The following is a 20,576-nucleotide window of genomic DNA, read 5'->3' on the forward strand; positions in this document are numbered from 1 at the left end:
TTTACATTTTATTTCTTTATAAGTGAAGTAGCAGTAGGTACGTATCTTTGTTATTTTGGTAGGTATTAATAGTTTATTTTCGTAATTATCATATATTTATTATAGTAGTGTTTAACTATAATTATTATAGTTCATTTATAGATTTCTTTTGTTGTTATTCTATAGGTTTCGGTAGTGTTTAAGCATATTATTAGTTTACATTTTATTTCTTTATAAGTAGTAGTAGGTACGCATTTTAGTTATTTTAGTAGTGTTTATATTATATAATATTAATAGATTTCATAAGTTCAAGGTAGCTTCAGTTACTGTTGATTAAAAATACACAATGCCACCTAAAAAAAGACCATCTTTATCTCGAAATTCTAGAGATGCTAAGAGGATGAGAAATGCGCGTTCTCAAGAATCGGCAGAGGAAAGAGCATATCGGTTAAACTCTATGAGAGTTAGTGCCTCAACTTCTCGAGCCAATGAAAGCTCTTCAGAGAGAGAGATGCGATTAGCAGCTGACAGAGCGAGACGAGCTACATCACGGGCGTCTCAAAGCTTTTCTCAACGAGAGCTAAGGCTTACCATTGACCAAGAACAACATGTGTTATCCCGAGCAGCTGAAACTGCTTCACAACGAGAATTGCGTCTCACAGCTGACCGCGAACGACATACATTATCTCGCGAGTCCGAAACATTTACTGAAAGGGAATTACGTCTCACAGCTGACCGCGAACGGCATACATTATCTCGCGAGTCAGAAACCTTCACTGAGAGGGAATTACGTCTTACAGCTGACCGCGAACGTCATATATTGTCTCGCGAGTCAGAAACCTTCACTGAGAGGGAATTACGTCTTACAGCTGACCGTGAACGTCATATATTGTCTCGCGAGTCAGAAACCTTCACTGAGAGGGAATTACGTCTCACAGCTGACCGCGAACGTCATATATTGTCTCGCGAGTCAGAAACCTTCACTGAGAGGGAATTGCGTCTCACAGCTGACCGCGAACGTCATATTTTATCTCGAGAATCTGAAACTTTTACTCAATATGAAGACCGTTTGACAAATGATAGGGTGCACCATAATATTGTTCGATCACTCGAAGATGAACATGAGCATGAACAACGACTAGAGTCGGTACGCGAACATTACAATTCTTTGACACAAGAACGATTAATAAGTTTGTCTAATGAAAGATTAAGAATCGAAAATATTCGGTCTCTTGAAACGGACGAACAGCGAGAGGCCCGTCTTACTGCAGACAGATTTCGTCATAGTCTTAATAACTTAGATGTACACATAGAAGATCAATCTAGAAATACGGTGGCGTGGTCAGACAAATATAAAAGTGGGTTTGCTTATAATTTCACAATTGATTACAGATCATCTTCTGTAATAGGCGATATGAACGTGGTATGTTCTTTTTGTAATGCTTTAAAGTGGAGTAAGGAGTCGGCTGGATTCTGTTGTTCTGGAGGTAAAATAAATTTGCCTTCATTCGAAGACCCACCGGAACCTTTGAAATCATTACTTTTAGGGGAACATGTGCAATCTAAACAGTTTTTCGACAACATTCGCACTTATAATAGTGCGTTTCAGATGACATCCTTTGGTGCTCAACAAATCTCCGAAGGTCCTTTCATGCCTACTTTTAAAATACAAGGTCAGGTTTACCATTTGATAGGATCTCTTTTGCCTGAAGACCAACCTAAGTTTCTTCAAATATATTTTGTATCCGACTACAACGAACAGTCGAATATAAGAAATCAATATTTCCCAAATTTAAATGCTGAACTCATTTCACAACTTCAGAACATGTTGCATCAGATTAATTCGTATGTATGCAGTTTTAAATCGGCATTAGAAGCTCTTCCTCGAGATGATGATAACAATTATAAAATTGTTATAAATGCCGATAGGCGTCCAACGCAGGAACACCCTGGGCGTTATAATGCTCCATCCACGAATGAAGTTGCTGTGGTATTGGTCGACCAGGAATGTGATAGGCGTGATATCGTTATCCGTTCCAGAGACAATCGTTTACAACGTATTTACGAAACCCACAGGGCTTACGACGGTTTGCAATATCCTTTGATATATTGTCGAGGGGAAGATGGTTATAATTTTGCTTTATACTTCGTTCGTTCGTAATCGTTACTTCGTAGGCTACATCTACAGTCAGTCGGTAATGCTTATAAATTCCCCATTCAAATATTTTCTATTCCGGGGGGCTGTCCACCTTCGAGGGTGCATGGTGCGCGAGCTGCAAGCAGCTCGCGGCTCATCCCAGGGCAGAAATCTTCAGTTATTTGTAAATGCATTCGAATTTCCTTTCCATTTGTAACATCTGCTTACAGCGATTCTACAGTCAGTCGAAACTGCTTATAAATTACTTATTCAATTATTGTTAAATTTTTGAAACGTCTTATCGATAGCGGGCAGTGACTTTTCATAATAAACTGTTCAAGAGTTAACCTAACACGCTCGTCGCTTCGCTCCTCACTACCTATTTGAATATTTAGGCCGGCCGCTGCCGCGACTCGCTCGCTTCGCTCGCTTGGCTCGTGCGATAGGTAGTTCAAAAGTTAACCTAACACGCTCGTCACTTCGCTCCTCGCTACCTATTTGAATATTTAGGCCGGCCGCTGTCGTGACTCGCTCGCTTCGCTCACATGGCTCGTGTGGTAGTTCAAAAGTTAACCTTATACGCTCGTCGCTTCGCTCCTCGCTACCTAAACTGCTTATAAATTACTTATTCAAATATTGGTAAAATTTTTGAAACGTCTTATCGATAGCGGGCAGTGACTTTTCATAATAAACTGTTCAAGAGTTAACCTAACACGCTCGTCGCTTCGCTCCTCGCTACCTATTTGAATATTTAGGCCGGCCGCTGCCGCAACTCGCTCGCTTGGCTCGTGCGGTAGGTAGTTCATAAGTTAACCTAACACGCTCGTCGCTTCGCTCCTCGCTACCTATTTGAATATTTAGGCCGGCCGTTGACGCGACTCGCTCGCTTCGCTCGCTTGGCTCGTGCGGTAAGTAGTTCAAAAGTTAACCTAACACGCTCGTCGCTTCGCTCCTCGCTACCTATTTGAATATTTATGCTGGCAGCTGCCGTGACTCGCTCGCTTCGCTCGCTTGGCTCGTGCGGTAGGTAGTTCAAAAGTTAATAAATATTTTCGACTCCGGGAGGCTGTCAACCCTCGAAGTTGCGCGGTGCGGTGCCGTCTTTTGCCGATGCTATTCAATTACCCTTCCTACTATGGAAATTTCCATACAAAATTTCCGAAAAAAAAAATTTCGCATTTTACCAAAAATTTTTATATGCCTGGAAGCGGACCAGGTTTTGAAGTATTTTTTACTTCGGCGACCCCGACCTACCTGCCACCAGTTCAGAGAGCCGTTGAATTTCGTGATGTATGGAAAATGGAAACCGGGAGTCGGAGAGAAATTCTAAGTATGCAGTTTTGTAAATCTGGCCGATTCAAGCACAGAAGTCAATTTTCAGACCGATCGTGAAGTAACCGGCGCCACCATCTTGCTTTGAAAAATTGGCTATTTTTGAAAAAAAATTGCGTCAAATTTGAAATTTCTCGATTGCCCTGGTAGCACCCCATCTTCCTGATCATTTTTTAGTTCTACACCCCCCACCTATCTCGCGCCGTTTCAGAGAGCCGTCAAATTTTGCGTTGTATGAAACTCGGAAACCAGCGATGGAAACTCAATTATGAGTATGCCAGCTTAATATGCGACTCGATTTAAGCCCCTGTGCCAAGTTTCAGCGCGATCGGACCAGCGATGGCCGTTTTAGAATTTGTATGGCGGCGGCCATTTTTTCCGCCATTTTGATTTTTTTTCACTATCTGTGGTAATTGCTCGAGGTCTACTACAAGTTTAGTTCGAGCACCCCAGATGTATCTGCTACCGTTTGCGCGGGCCGTTGACCGTCTTCGAGAGATGAGGGAAAGTTTAAGATTTCGGATTTTTCTGGATATCCTGGGAGCTGGGCGAGTACGAATGCGTCATTAGTGTATTTCTCCATTGCACCACCTCGTCTAAATTTACGTTTTTATGTTTGCCCCAAAAATGGAAAAATTCCAAAATCGAGCGTCCCACTATGGCTCCCTGGTAGCGTCCCAGGGTGGTGATCATTTTTAGTTCGGGGACCCCCCACCCATCTCACACCGTTTCCGCGGGCCGTTGGATTTTACGTTGTATGGAAGTTGGAAACGGGGGCCCGGAGCCACTCGAACGGGGCTTCGATCGATTCACCGGCTCGAACAGAGCACGTGTGCCAAATTTGAGACGTAAGGATTCATAAACGGCGATTTTGGCAAAGTACGGCGGCCATCTTGTTTTCGCGAAAATCCCCATTTTTCCACCTCCCCTGGTAATCGCCACCAGTTCTGAGCATTTTTTGTTCAGACACCCCCCCTCCAGGTGGCACCGTTTTTGCGCACCTCCAGGGGTCCACTTGGTTTTCGAAGATGATCGAGATCGCTATATTTTTCCTCTGGTCACTCGGCGCACCTCTACACGATCACGTCGTTATCCCCCCCACTTTCCACGTAGTTTCCGAGAAAACCGATGTCAGTGAGTCAGTGAGTCAGTGGTAGTGTAGCTTTATATATTATAACTAGCTGGTGCGTTGTGCGCGGGCTGCAAGCAGCCCGCGAGCCCCTTTTGCCCCTGGGTTGAAGCAATAGGGCAGTCATTTGAAAATATATTCGAATTTTCTGTCTATTTGTTACATCTGCTAACAGCGATTCTAAAGTCAGTCGGTAATGCTTATAAATTCCCTATTCAAGTATTTTCCACTTCGGGAGGCTGTCCACCTTCGAGGGAGCGTAGTGCGCGCGCAAGCATCCCAGGGCAGAAATCTTCAGTCATTTGAAAATGCGTTAAAATTCCCCGTCAATTTGCTTTTATCTGCTAACAGCGATTCCACAGCAATCGGAAGTGCTTATAAATTTCAAATTCAAATATTTTCTATTCCGGGGGGCGGTTCACCTTCGAGGGTACGTGGTGCGCGAGCTGCAAGCAGCTCGCGGCTCATCCCAGGGCAGAAATCTTCAGTCATTTGAAAAAGCATTCGAATTTCCTTTCCATTTGTAACATCTCCTAACAGCGATTCTACAGTCAGTCGGTAATGCTTATAAATTCCCCATTCATATATTTTCTATTCCGGGGGGCTGTCCACCTTCGAGGTTGCGTGGTGCGCGAGCTGCAAGCAGCTCGCGGCTCATCCCAGGGCAGAAATCTTCAGACATTTGAAAATGCATTCGAATTTCCTTTCCATTTGTAACATCTGCTAACAGCGATTCTACAGTCAGTCGAAACTGCTTATAAATTACTTATTCAAATGTTGTTAAATTTTTTAAACGTCTTATCGATAGCGGGCAGTGACTTTTCATAATAAACTGTTCAAGAGTTAACCTAACACGCTCGTCGCTTCGCTCCTCGCTACCTACATATTTGAATATTTAGGCCGGCCGCTGCCGCGACTCGCTCGCTTCGCTCGCTTGGCTCGTGCGATAGGTAGTTCAAAAGTTAACCTAACACGCTCGTCGCTTCGCTCCTCGCTACCTACATATTTGAATATTTAGGCCGGCCGCTATCGTGACTCGCTCGCTTCGCTCGCATGGCTCGTGTGGTAGTTCAAAAGTTAAACTTACACGCTCGTCGCTTCGCTCCTCGCTACCTAAACTGCTTATAAATTACTTATTTAAATATTGGTAAAATTTTTGAAACGTCTTATCGATAGCGGGCAGTGACTTTTCATAATAAACTGTTTTAGAGTTAACCTAACACGCTCGTCGCTTCGCTCCTCGCTACCTATTTGAATATTTAGGCCGGCCGCTGCCGCAACTTGCTCGCTTCGCTCGCTTGGCTCGTGCGGTAGGTAGTTCATAAGTTAACCTAACACGCTCGTCGCTTCGCTCCTCGCTACCTATTTGAATATTTAGGCCGGCCGTTGACGCGACTCGCTCGCTTCGCTCGCTTGGCTCGTGCGGTAGTTCAAAAGTTAATAAATATTTTCTACTCCGGGAGGCTGTCAACCCTCGAAGTTACGCGGTGCGCGGGCAGCAAGCAGCCCGCGGTGCCGTCTTTTGCCGATGCTATTCAATTACCCTTCCTACTATGGAAATTTCCATACAAAATTTTCGAAAAAAAAAATTTCGCTTTTTAGCAAAAATTTTTATGTGCCTGGAAGCGGACCAAGTTTTTAAACATTTTTTACCTTGGTAACCCCAACCTAAGTGCCATCAGTTCAGAGAGCCGTTGAATTTCGTGATGTATGGAAAATGGAAACCGAGGGTCGGAGAGAAATTCTGAGTATGCAGTTTTGTAAATCTGGCCGATTAGAGCACAGAAGTCAATTTTCAGACCGATCGTAAAGTAACCGGCGCCACCATCTTGCCTCGAAAAATCAGCCATTTTTAAAAAAAAAATTACGTCTAATTTGAAATTTCTCGATTGCCCTGGTAGCAACCCATCTTCCTGATCATTTTTTAGTTTTACACCCCCCGGCTATCTGGCGCCGTTTCGGAGAGCCGTCGAATTTTGCGTTGTATGAAACTCGGAAACCAGCGGTGGAAACTCGATTATGAGTATGCCAACTTAATGTGCGGCTCGATTAAAGCCTCTGTGCCAAGTTTCAGCGCGATCGGACCAGCGATGGCCATTTTAGCATTTGTATGGCGGCGGCCATTTTTTCCGCCATTTTGAATTTTTTTCACTATCTGTGGTAATTGCTCGAGGTCTACTCCAAGTTTAGTTCGAGCACCCCAGATGTAGCTGCTACCGTTTGCGCGGGCCGTTGACCGTCTTCGAGAGATGAGGGAAAGTTTAAGATTTCGGATTTTTCTGGATATCCTGGGAGCTGGGCGAGTACGAATGCGTCATTGGTGTATTTCTCCGTTGCGCCACCTCGTCTAAATTTACGTTTTTATGTTTGCGCCAAAAATGGAAAAATTCCAAAATCCAGCGACCCACTATGGCTCCCTGGTAGCGTCCCAGGGTGGTGATCATTTTTAGTTCCGGGACCCCCCACCCAACTCGCACCGTTTCCGCGGGCCGTTGGATTTTACGTTGTATGAAAGTTGGAAACTGGGGCCCGGAGCCACTCGAACGGGGCACCGATCGATTTGCCGGCTCAAACAGAGCACGTGTGCCAAATTTGAGACGTAAGGATTCATAAACGGCGATTTTGGCAAAGTACGGCGGCCATCTTGTTTTCGCGAAAATCCCCATTTTTCCACCTCCCCTGGTAATCGCCACCAGTTCTGAGCATTTTTTGTTCAGACACCCCCCCTCCAGGTACCACCGTTTTTGCGCACCTCCAGGGGTCCACTTGGTTTTCGAAGATGATCGAGATCGCTATATTTTTCCGGTGGTCACTGGGAGCACCTCTACACGATCACGTCGAAATCCCCCCAACTTTCCCCGTAGTTTCCGAGAAACCCGATGTCAGTCAGTCAGTGAGTGAGTGGTAGTGTAGCTTTATATATATATGACTAGCTGGTGCGTTGTGCGCGGGCTGCAAGCAGCCCGCGAGCCCCTTTTGCCCCTGGGTTGAAGCAATAGGGCAGTCATTAGAAAATGTGTTAGAATTCCCAGTCCATTTGTAATTTTCTGCTAACAGCGATTCCACAGTCAGTCGGTAATGCTTATAAATTCCCCATTCAAGTATTTTCCACTCCGGGAGGCTGTCCACCTTCGAGGGAGCGTAGTGCGCGGGCTGCAAGCAGCCCGCGAAGCATCCCAGGACAGAAATCTTCAGTCATTTGAAAATGCATTAAAATTCCCCGTCAATTTGCTATTAACTGCAAACAGCGATTCCACAGTCAATCGGAAGTGCTTATAAATTTCAAATTCAAATATTTTCTATTCCGGGGGGCGGTTCACCTTCGAGGGTGCATGGTGCGCAAGCTGCAAGCAGCTCGCGGCTCATCCCAGGGCAGAAATCTTCAGTCATTTGAAAATGCATTCAAATTTCCTATCCATTTGTTACATCTGCTAACAGCGATTCTACAGTAAGTCGTTAATGCTTATAAATTCCCCATTCAAGTATTTTCCACTCCGGGAGGCTGTCCACCTTCGAGGGAGCGTAGTGCGCGGGCTGCAAGCAGCCCGCGAAGCATCCCAGGGCAGAAATCTTCAGTCATTTGAAAATGCATTCGAATTTCCTATCCATTTGTTACATCTCCTAACAGTGATTCTACAGTCAGTCGGTAATGCTTATAAATTCCCCATTCAAATATTTTCTATTCCGGGGGGCTGTCCACCTTCGAGGGTGCGTGGTGCGCGAGCTGCAAGCAGCTCGCGGCTCATCCCAGGGCAGAAATCTTCAGTCATTTGAAAATGCATTCGAATTTCCTGTCCATTTCTTACATCTGCTAACAGCGATTCTACAGTCAGTCGAAACTGCTTATAAATTACTTTTTCAAATATTGTTAAATTTTTGAAACGTCTTATCGATAGCGGGCAGTGACTTTTCATAATAAACTGTTCAAGAGTTAACCTAACACGCTCGTCGCTTCGCTCCTCGCTACCTATTTGAATATTTAGGCCGGCCGCTGCCGTGACTCGCTCGCTTCGCTCGCTTGGCTCGTGCGAAAGGTAGTTCAAAAGTTAACCTAACACGCTCTTCGCTTCGCTCCTCGCTACCTATTTGAATATTTAGGTCGGCCGCTGTCGTGACTCGCTCGCTTCGCTCGCATGGCTCGTTTGGTAGTTCAAAAGTTAACCTTTCACGCTCGTCGCTTCGCTCCTCGCTACCTAAACTGCTTATAAATTACTTATTCAAATATTGGTAAAATTTTTGAAACGTCTTATCGATAGCGGGCAGTGACTTTTCATAATAAACTGTTCAAGAGTTAACCTAACACGCTCGTCGCTTCGCTCCTCGCTACCTATATGAATATTTAGGCTGGCCGCTGCCGCAACTCGCTCGCTTCGCTCGCTTGGCTCGTGCGGTAGGTAGTTCATAAGTTAACCTAACACGCTCGTCGCTTCGCTCCTCGCTACCTATTTGAATATTTAGGCCGGCCGTTGACGCGACTCGCTCGCTTCGCTCGCTTGGCTCGTGCGGTAAGTAGTTCAAAAGTTAACCTAACACGCTCGTCGCTTCGCTCCTCGCTACCTATTTGAATATTTATGCTGGCCGCTGCCGTGACTCGCTCGCTTCGCTCGCTTGGCTCGTGCGGTAGGTAGTTCAAAAGTTAATAAATATTTTCTACTCCGGGAGGCTGTCAACCCTCGAAGTTGCGCGGTGCGCGGGCTGCAAGCAGCCCGCGAGCCCCTTTTGCCCCTGGGTTGAAGCAATAGGGCAGTCATTAGAAAATGTGTTAGAATTCCCAGTCCATTTGTAATTTTCTGCTAACAGCGATTCCACAGTCAATCGGAAGTGCTTATAAATTCCCAATTCAAATATTTTCTATTCTGGAATGCTGTCGACCTTCGAAGGTGCGTTGTGCGCGGGCTGCAAGCAGCCCGCGAGCCCCTTTTGCCCCTGGGTTGAAGCAATAGGGCAGTCATTTGAAAATAAATTCGAATTTTCTGTCCATTTGTTACATCCGCTAACAGCGATTCTACAGTCAGTCGGTAATGCTTATAAATTCCCCATTCAAGTATTTTCCACTCCGGGAGGCTGTCTACCTTCGAGGAAGCGTAGTGCGCGGGCTGCAAGCAGCCCGCGAAGCATCCCAGGGCAGAAATCTTCAGTCATTTGAAAATGCATTAAAATTCCCCGTCAATTTGCTATTATCTGCAAACAGCGATTCCACAGTCAATCGGAAGTGCTTATAAATTTCAAATTCAAATATTTTCTATTCCGGGGGGCGGTTCACCTTCGAGGGTGCGTGGTGCGCGAGCTGCAAGCAGCTCGCGGCTCATCCCAGGGCAGAAATCTTCAGTCATTTGAAAATGCATTCGAATTTCCTTTCCATTTGTAACATCTGCTAACAGCGATTCTACAGTCAGTCGAAACTGCTTATAAATTACTTATTCAAATATTGTTAAATTTTTGAAACGTCTTATCGATAGCGGGCAGTGACTTTTCATAATAAACTCAAGAGTTAACCTAACACGCTCGTCGCTTCGCTCCTCGCTACCTATTTGAATATTTAGGCCGGCCGCTGCCGCGACTCGCTCGCTTCGCTCGCTTGGCTCGTGCGATAGGTAGTTCAAAAGTTAACCTAACATGCTCGTCGCTTCTCTCCTCGCTACCTATTTGAATATTTAGGCCGGCCGCTGTCGTGACTCGCTCGCTTCGCTCGCATGGCTCGTGTGGTAGTTCAAAAGTTAACCTTACACGCTCGTCGCTTCGCTCCTCGCTACCTAAACTGCTTATAAATTACTTATTATTCAAATATTGGTAAAATTTTTGAAACGTCTTATCGATAGCGGGCAGTGACTTTTCATAATAAACTGTTCAAGAGTTAACCTAACACGCTCGTCGCTTCGCTCCTCGCTACCTATTTGAATATTTAGGCCAGCCGCTGCCGCAACTCGCTCGCTTCGCTCGCTTGGCTCGTGCGGTAGGTAGTTCAAAAGTTAACCTAACACGCTCGTCGCTTCGCTCCTCGCTACCTATTTGAATATTTAGGCCGGCCGCTGTCGTGACTCGCTCGCTTCGCTCGCATGGCTCGTGTGGTAGTTCAAAAGTTAACCTTACACGCTCGTCGCTTCGCTCCTCGCTACCTAAACTGCTTATAAATTACTTATTATTCAAATATTGGTAAAATTTTTGAAACGTCTTATCGATAGCGGGCAGTGACTTTTCATAATAAACTGTTCAAGAGTTAACCTAACACGCTCGTCGCTTCGCTCCTCGCTACCTATTTCAATATTTAGGCCGGCCGTTGACGCGAATCGCTCGCTTCGCTCGCTTGGCTCGTGCGGTAAGTAGTTCAAAAGTTAACCTAACACGCTCGTCGCTTCGCTCCTCGCTACCTATTTGAATATTTACGCTGGCCGCTGCCGTGACTCGCTCGCTTCGCTCGCTTGGCTCGTGCGGTAGTTCAAAAGTTAATAAATATTTTCTACTCCGGGAGGCTGTCAACCCTCGAAGTAGCGCGGTGCGCGGGCAGCAAGCTGGTGCGTTGTGCGCGGGCTGCAAGCAGCCCGCGAGCCCCTTTTGCCCCTGAGTTGAAGCAATAGGGCAGTCATTTGAAAATGCATTCGAATTTCCTGTCCATTTGTTACATCTGCTAACAGCGATTCTACAGTCAGTCGGTAATGCTTATAAATTCCCCATTCAAGTATTCTCCACTCCGGGAGGCTGTCCACCTTCGAGGGTGCGTGGTGCGCGGGCTGCAAGCAGCCCGCGAAGCATCCCAGGGCAGAAATCTTCAGTCATTTGAAAATGCGTTAAAATTCCCCGTCAATTTGCTTTTATCTGCTAACAGCGATTCCACAGTCAATCGGAAGTGCTTATACATTCCCCATTCAAATATTTTCCTTTCCATTTGTCACATCTGCTAACAGCGATTCTACAGTCAGTCGAAACTGCTTATAAATTACTTAATCAAATGTTGTTAAATTTTTGAAACGTCTTATCGATAGCGGGCAGTGACTTTTCATAATAAACTGTTCAAGAGTTAACCTAACACGCTCGTCGCTTCGCTCCTCGCTACCTATGTATTTGAATATTTAGGCCGGCCGCTGCCGCGACTCGCTCGCTTCGCTCGCTTGGCTCGTGCGATAGGTAGTTCAAAAGTTAACCAAACACGCTCGTCGCTTCGCTCCTCGCTACCTATTTGAATATTTAGGCCGGCCGCTGCCGTGACTCGCTCGCTTCGCTCGCATGGCTCGTGCGGTAGTTCAAAAGTTAACCTTACACGCTCGTCGCTTCGCTCCTCGCTACCTAAACTGCTTATAAATTACTTATTTAAATATTGGTAAAATTTTTGAAACGTCTTATCGATAGCGGGCAGTGACTTTTCATAATAAACTGTTCAAGAGTTAACCTAACACGCTCGTCGCTTCGCTCCTCGCTACCTATTTGAATATTTAGGCCGGCCGCTGCCGCAACTCGCTCGCTTCGCTCGCTTGGCTCGTGCGATAGGTAGTTCATAAGTTAACCTAACACGCTCGTCGCTTCGCTCCTCGCTACCTATTTGAATATTTAGGCCGGCCGCTGCCGCAACTCGCTCGCTTCGCTCGCTTGGCTCGTGCGATAGGTAGTTCATAAGTTAACCTAACACGCTCGTCGCTTCGCTCCTCGCTACCTATTTGAATATTTAGGCCGGCCGTTGACGCGACTCGCTCGCTTCGCTCGCTTGGCTCGTGCGGTAAGTAGTTCAAAAGTTAACCTAACACGCTCGTCGCTTCGCTCCTCGCTACCTATTTGAATATTTACGCTGGCCGCTGCCGTGACTCGCTCGCTTCGCTCGCTTGGCTCGTGCGGTAGTTCAAAAGTTAATAAATATTTTCTACTCCGGGAGGCTGTCAACCCTCGAAGTAGCGCGGTGCGCGGGCAGCAAGCAGCCCGCGGCGCCGTCTTTTGCCGTTGCTCTTCAATCACCCTTCCTACTATGGAAATTTCCATACAAAATTTTCGAAAAAAAAAAATTCGCTTTTTTACCAAAAATTTTTACATGTCTGGAAGCGGACCAGGTTTTGAAGCATTTTTTACTTCGACGACACCAACCTACCTGCCACCGGTTCAGAGAGCCGTTGAATTTCGTGATGTATGGAAAATGGAAACCAGGGGTCGGAGAGAGATTCTGAGTATGCAGTTTTGTGAATATGGCCGATATGAGCACAAAAGTCAATTTTTAGACCCATCGTAAAGTAACCGGCGCCACCATCTTGCTTTGAAAAATTGGCCATTTTTTGAAAAAAAATTACGTCCAATTTGAAATTTCTCGATTGCCCTGGTAGCACCCCATCTTCCTGATCATTTTTTAGTTCTACACCCCCCACCTATCTTGCGCCGTTTCGGAGAGCCGTCGAATTTCGCGTTGTATGAAACTCGGAAACCAGCTATGGAAACTCGATTATGAGTATGCCAACTTAATATGCGGCTCGATTAAAGCCCCTGTGCCAAGTTTCAGCGCAATCGGACCAGCGATGGCCGTTTTAGAATTTGTATGGCGGCGGCCATTTTTTCCGCCATTTTGAATTTTTTTCACTATCTGTGGTAATTGCTCGAGGTCTACTCCAAGTTTAGTTTGAGCACCCCAGATGTAGCTGCTACCGTTTGCGCGGGCCGTTGACCGTCTTCGAGAGATGAGGGAAAGTTTAAGATTTCGGATTTTTCTGGATATCCTGGGAGCTGGGCGAGTACGAATGCATCATTGGTGTATTTCTCCATTGCACCACCTCGTCTAAATTTACGTTTATATGTTTTCGCCAAAAATGGAAAAATTCCAAAATCGAGCGTCCCACTATGGCTCCCTGGTAGCGTCCCAGGGTGGTGATCATTTTTAGTTCCGGGACCCCCAACCCAACTCGCACCGTTTCCGCAGGCCGTTGGAGTTTACGTTGTATGAAAGTTGGAAACTGGGGCCCGGAGCCACTCGAACGGGGTACCGATCGATTCGCCAGCTCGAACAGAGCACGTGTGCCAAATTTGAGACGTAAGGATTCATAAACGGCGATTTTGGCAAAGTACGGCGGCCATCTTGTTTTCGCGAAAATCCCCATTTTTCCACCTCCCCTGGTAATCGCCACCAGTTCCGAGCATTTTTTGTTCAGACACCCCCCCTCCAGGTGGCACCGTTTCTGCGCACCTCCAGGGGTCCACTCGGTATTCGAAGGTGATCGAGATCGCTATATTTTTCCGGTAGTCACTCGCCGCACCTCTATACGATCACGTCGAAATCCCCCCAACTTTCCGCGTAGTTTCCGAGAAACCCGATGTCAGTCAGTCAGTGAGTGAGTGGTAGTGTAGCTTTATATATTATAACTAGCTGGTGCGTTGTGCGCGGGCTGCAAGCAGCCCGCGAGCCCCTTTTGCCCCTGGGTGGAAGCAATAGGGCAGTCATTAGAAAATGTGTTAGAATTCCCAGTCCATTTGTAATTTTCTGCTAACAGCGATTCCAGAGTCAATCGGAAGTGCTTATAAATTCCCAATTCAAATATTTTCTATTCTGGAATGCTGGCGAACTTCGAGGGTGCGTTGTGCGCGGGCTGCAAGCAGCCCGCGAGCCTCTTTTGCCCCTGAGTTGAAGCAAAAGGGCAGTCATTTGAAAATAAATTCGAATTTTCTGTCCATTTGTTACATCTGCTAACAGCGATTCTACAGTCAGTCGGTAATGCTTATAAATTCCCCATTCAAGTATTTTCTATTCCGGGGGGCGGTTCACCTTCGAGGGTGCGTGGTGCGCGAGCTGCAAGCAGCTCGCGGCTCATCCCAGGACAGAAATCTTCAGACATTTGAAAATGCATTCGAATTTCCTTTCCATTTGTAACGTCTGCTAACAGCGATTCTACAGTCAGTCGAAACTGCTTATAAATTCCCCATTCAAATATTTTCTATTCCGGGGGGCTATCCACCATCGAGGGTGCGTGGTGCGCGGGCTGCAAGCAGCCCGCGGTACATCCCAGGGACAAAAATCTTCAGTCATTAGAAAATGCGTTAAAATTCCCCGTCAATTTGCTTTTATCTGTTAACAGCGATTCTACAGTAAGTCGTTAATGCTTATAAATTCCCCATTCAAGTATTTTCCACTCCGGGAGGCTGTCCACCTTCGAGGGAGCGTAGTGCGCGGGCTGCAAGCAGCCCGCGAAGCATCCCAGGGTAGAAATTTTCAGTCATTTGAAAATGCATTCGAATTTCCTATCCATTTGTTACATCTCCTAACAGCGATTCTACAGTCAGTCGGTAATGCTTATAAATTCCCCATTCAAATATTTTCTATTCCGGGGGGCTGTCCACCTTCGAGGGTGCATGGTGCGCGAGCTGCAAGCAGCTCGCGGCTCATCCCAGGGCAGAAATCTTCAGTTATTTGTAAATGCATTCGAATTTCCTTTCCATTTGTAACATCTGCTTACAGCGATTCTACAGTCAGTCGAAACTGCTTATAAATTACTTATTCAATTATTGTTAAATTTTTGAAACGTCTTATCGATAGCGGGCAGTGACTTTTCATAATAAACTGTTCAAGAGTTAACCTAACACGCTCGTCGCTTCGCTCCTCACTACCTATTTGAATATTTAGGCCGGCCGCTGCCGCGACTCGCTCGCTTCGCTCGCTTGGCTCGTGCGATAGGTAGTTCAAAAGTTAACCTAACACGCTCGTCGCTTCGCTCCTCGCTACCTATTTGAATATTTAGGCCGGCCGCTGTCGTGACTCGCTCGCTTCGCTCACATGGCTCGTGTGGTAGTTCAAAAGTTAACCTTATACGCTCGTCGCTTCGCTCCTCGCTACCTAAACTGCTTATAAATTACTTATTCAAATATTGGTAAAATTTTTGAAACGTCTTATCGATAGCGGGCAGTGACTTTTCATAATAAACTGTTCAAGAGTTAACCTAACACGCTCGTCGCTTCGCTCCTCGCTACCTATTTGAATATTTAGGCCGGCCGCTGCCGCAACTCGCTCGCTTGGCTCGTGTTCGTGTAAAAAGTTGTTTTTGTTATTTATATCTAAAAAAGAGTAGTTTTATTAGACAGAAATAAACATAAAAACACAAGTCATCATTGTTGGTAGCCCATCGCTAATCGCGAAGGTTGACTGGGTTTCGCTTCCTACAGTTCATTTGTGTGGCACTCAACTCCCCTACAGTAAAATCGTCAAGGATCTCGGCATATATATTGACCAAACATTGTCTTGGGATCCTCAATTAAAAGAAGTGAGCAGGAAGCTGTTTGCCTCCGCTGGGGCTTTGCGACGACTGCGTAATCTTCTACCCATTCCGACAAAGTTAGCGCTTGCTCATTCCCTTCTCCTATCCCACCTTGACTATGCTGATACACCTTCCTACCTTGACCTTTCTGAAGCCCAGTTGGATAGGCTTGAAAGACTCCAAAACTTCTGCATCCGATTTATCTTTGGTTTGAGAAAATTTGATCGTCTCCGACTTCCGTAAGAGGCTGAAATGGCTACCTATCCGACTGAGGCGAAACTCCCATATCCTTCATCTCCTGTACTGTGTGTTGTTTGATCCAAAAGCTCCAAGCTATCTTCGAGAGAAATTCAAATACTTGAGCTCGAGTAATCTACGCTCCTCTACTAACCTTTTACTACTGATTCCGGCTCACAAAACAAAATTCTTTCACAATTCTTTTGCAGTTCGTGCGGTTCAATTATGGAACTCTCTCCCCGCAAATGTCAGAAGTGCTCAAAATTTGAACGCTTTTAAATTTTTATTAAAAAAATATTATTTATCTCTTGTATAATTTTGTGTAGCTGTCGCATTTATGTATTACCCGAAATATCGTCGCCGTTCAAGAGATACTGGTGGTTTCACTGTTGAAAAGCGAGTGTCTGGACAACAGGTTATTTTAGACAATAGGTGGGTCGTTCCGTATTCTCCTGTGTTGTCCAGAGCATTTCAAGCTCACATAAATGTTGAAATGTGTAATAGTGTAGAGTCAATAAAATATATTTGTAAGTACATTAATAAGGGCAGTGACCAAGCTACATTTGCTTTGAGAAATGAAAATGATGAAGTTACAAGATTTCAGTCAGGCAGATATATAAGTTCTTCAGAAGCTGTGTGGCGGATCTTAAGTTTCAACATTCATGAAAGATATCCACCTGTGACCCATCTGGATGTTCATCTTGAAGGCGGTCAACGTATATATTTCAACACCGAAAATGTCACAGAACGGTTAGAGAACCCTAGACAAACAACTTTATTAGCATTCTTTCGACTTTGCCAAACTGATGATTTTGCAAAATCTCTTTTATATGAAGAAGTTCCATCGTATTATACCTACGATAAGCAACGAGGTGTCTTTAATCGTAGACGCCGTGGCAGGCCTGTAGATGGCGAGTCAGGTATTTTCAAAGAACATGTTCTTGGTAGAGTATACACCGTTCATCCTAACAACGCTGAGTGTTTCTATTTGCGATTATTATTACATACTGTGCGAGGACCAACCTCATTTATAGATTTGAGAAAAGTAGACAATGTTGTTTATCCCAGTTATCATGCAGCTTGCCAAGCGCGTCATTTGCTTGAAAATGATCAGCATTGGGATGACGCTTTAGCAGAATCCTGTGTTAGTGATAATCCAAGACGGTTACGTCATTTATTTGTAACATTACTTACATTTTGTAATTTGTCAGATGCTGTACAATTATGGGAAAAATATAAAGACAAATTTTCAGAAGACTTTCTTAGAAATATATCTAACAATGATGAAGGCACAACTAATGATAATTTCCGTGATCTTGCCATAAATCAGTGCTTATTAGCTCTTCAGGATGAGTTAACAGCAGTTGGCGGTAAATCACTATGTGAATATGGTTTGCCAACACCAACCTCAGTCGGAGAGGTAACTAATAGGGAATATTCCGCAGAGATTGGTTACAACTTAATGGAACTGCTGACAACATTAGAAAACGGTGTCCCAATGATGACTGCAGAACAACGTTCAGTTTATGACCGTGTGTGCGGAAGTGTTCAAAATAATTTGGGAACAATATGGTTTTTAGATGCACCTGGAGGAACTGGGAAAACCTTTTTGACTAAATTAATATTGGCTTATGTTCGAAATCAGCGTAAAATAGCTCTTGCCGTCGGTAGCTTCATCTGGGATAGCTGCAACATTGCTACCAGGAGGTAAAACGGCTCACACTATGTTCAAAATACCAATTGATTTAGATCGCACGGAAAGTCCAACCTGTAGTATTTCAAGAAATAGCGACAAAGCAAAGGTATTACGCGAGTGTAATTTAATCATATGGGATGAATGTACGATGGCCCATCGAAAAGCAGTAGAAGCGGTAGATAGAACTTTAAGGGATATAAGACAAAATGATCGACCAATGGGCGGTATCACGGTTTTATTTTGTGGTGATTTCCGACAAACCTTACCGGTAATACCACGGGGAACCCGAGCTGATGAGGTTAGGGCTTGCCTGAAAAGCTCTTATTTGTGGCGTGATATACAATCGGTGCATTTGACTATAAACATGCGAGTGAGAACTGGAGATAACCCGGATGATAGTCAATTTTCTGATTCATTATTAAAGATTGGTGAAGGTACCTATCCACAACTACACCAAGGAAAACTTATTCTGACGCCTGAATTATGTTGTATAGTGCAATCTCAACCACATCTTATATCGTCGGTTTACGGTGACGTAACAAATATATTAAATAGGGACAATTCCTGGCTATGCGAAAGATCTATTTTAACTCCTCGCAATGACCAGGCATCTGAGATTAATAACAAAATACTGTCGAATATACAGGGGGAAAGCAAAGTTTATAGATCAATAAATAGAATGGTCGATGAACAAGAAGCAACTAATTACCCGATAGAATTTTTAAATTCTTTAAATATGCCCGGACTTCCTTCTCACGAAATTTGTTTAAAAATTGGCATTCCGATTATTCTACTCCGAAATTTAAGACCACCACAACTTTGCAATGGAACTCGACTAAAAGTAACCCAGTTGCAACAAAATATAATCGAGGCTCAAATTTTAACAGGTTGCGGTGCAGGAGAAACCGTCTTTATCCCCAGAATACCCTTAATACCAAATAATTTTCCATTCCAATTTAAAAGGACGCAATTCCCAGTATCGGTGTGTTATGCAATGACAATAAATAAGGCTCAAGGGCAGACTTTTCATGTTGCCGGAGTAGATCTCGGTGTCAGTTGTTTCTCGCATGGTCAGTTATACGTTGCTCTTTCCCGTGTTAGCAGTTCTAGAAATCTTTATGTTCACGTGCCGGACGGGTCAACTTTCAATATAGTTTACCCGGAAGCTTTGCGCTAAAGTATTTTGATTCTATAGGTCCTTAAGCCTCATGTGAACCTGATGTAAATAATATTACCAATACATTTTAAATTAATAATACACAAGGAGTTACACGCTGACGTAGTCGCGGGCACAGCTATCTATACTTTTCTGCCGGAAGTCACTATTCCACGCGGACGAAGTCGCGGGCAAAAGCTAGTACTGTAATATGTATGAATGACCCCTATAGCACAGGTTTAACCTAGCATAGGGGTCATTGTTTAAACTCTGGTTGTAACAAAATGTATGTACCTGTATAAAAAAAAAATAATACGGACGCTTTCCAAACTTATATATCTATCACAGAAAAATGAAATTGTTAGCAAACATTGAACTAGTAAACCGTAAACGTACTCAATTGGATTAACATTTTTTTTTCACCACTAGTAAAAATCATCACGCCTGAGTGACAAAGGCTACACTTAAATCCTGGATTCGAGCGTACCCATATCGACTAGGCCATAATATTTCGCATATTCATTGTGCGCCTGAACGCATAAAATCATTCAAATTTGCTCACGGATTTGACGATTTTAAATAAATTTGCCAATACGCAAACGTGCATATTGCACAAAGGTATTGATTCAGAGCCTGTAACTATAAACACAGCCACGTTCCCCGTGTAATAACTGCAAATGTAATATCTGGACAAAGCCTAAATATCAAAGGGCGCTTTGATGACGATAAATAAACACATGTAGCAGTAATTGAGAATACTCAATATCCGCTGGCCCGCGTACTGTTTAGTCTACGCTTTTGCAAAAATAGTTTTCACCTGATTTTTGTGGTTTGTATCGTTTTAAACAAGTTTTAAAGGGTGTAATAAATGATAAAATGACAATTATTGACATGCAGACAGAAATAATACATGATCACTTATTTAAGTGCAGCTTTTTTTTCTTCCCAACAAAGTCATAATAACATTGGTAAGTATAATTGAATAACAAATGATATGATAATTATAATCTACAGGTTAATAATTATAAAAGAACATTTTTTGTGTTTTACTATATCGTGAGGGGATTCTAAAGCCTGTAACACAGTTTTGAACTAACACAGGCTTTCCCCAAATTTTAACTGTATTATTTTAAAACTTTTTCAATTAAGATTTTTCTATTTCTATCTTAACCACAAATTTTATAACTTTGTTCATATCTCTGATTAAATCTATTACATCGTACATTCCGTAAATTAATAATCTATACATATAATAAAATCGTAGGAAAGTCAAAACTGTACATTGAATATTTTTTTTAAAAGAATACATAATCCATGATCTATAATCGATATAGAAGCCAAGAACATAGTTTTTAGAATTTTTGTCTGTTTGTCGGTTTGTCTGTTTGTCTGTTTGTCTGTTTGTCTGTATATTTGTCCGAGCTAATCTCGAAAAGTACCGCATAGATTGACTTCAAATTTTGCATGAATATTACTAACAGGTCGGGTGAGGCTTTTATATACACATTATCATGCTATCACCTCCGGGGGAGGAGCTGTGAACCTTTATTTTTCTAACGTATTCCGTGTATTACACAGCGTACAATCTAAAGACTCATGTTTAAATGTTGTTTTTGGGTAAGCCACGCTATTATCTAGCTTTACACTATAAAAACTACGTCATTTACGTAATTTTGGCAGAGAAACAGTTTAATGAATCT

General features: G+C 43.9%; 1 protein-coding gene across 1 annotated transcript; it reads left to right on the forward strand.

Moving 5' to 3' along the window:
- Window positions 1–325: 325 nt before the first annotated feature.
- Window positions 326–19,073, forward strand: LOC123704864. The gene is made up of 4 exons (XM_045653356.1): window positions 326–948; window positions 1,372–1,652; window positions 17,236–17,556; window positions 17,696–19,073. Exons 1-4 carry the CDS (start codon window positions 326–328, stop codon window positions 18,895–18,897), a joined length of 2,427 nt encoding a protein of 808 aa, XP_045509312.1. The 3' UTR covers window positions 18,898–19,073.
- Window positions 19,074–20,576: the final 1,503 nt, after the last annotated feature.

The sequence above is a fragment of the Colias croceus genome, chromosome W (assembly GCF_905220415.1).
Source record: "Colias croceus chromosome W, ilColCroc2.1".
In the NCBI taxonomy this organism is placed as follows: domain Eukaryota; kingdom Metazoa; phylum Arthropoda; class Insecta; order Lepidoptera; family Pieridae; genus Colias; species Colias croceus.

Excerpts from the sequence above, each read along its gene's own strand:
- LOC123704864 (XM_045653356.1), top strand. The coding sequence starts at position 326 with ATGCCACCTAAAAAAAGACCATCTTTATCTCGAAATTCTAGAGATGCT. Across the intron at positions 949-1,371 it reads CGTCATATATTGTCTCGCGA|ATCATCTTCTGTAATAGGCG; the intron begins GTCAGAAACCTT and ends AATTGATTACAG. Across the intron at positions 17,557-17,695 it reads ACAACGTTCAGTTTATGACC|CTTCATCTGGGATAGCTGCA; the intron begins GTGTGTGCGGAA and ends TGCCGTCGGTAG.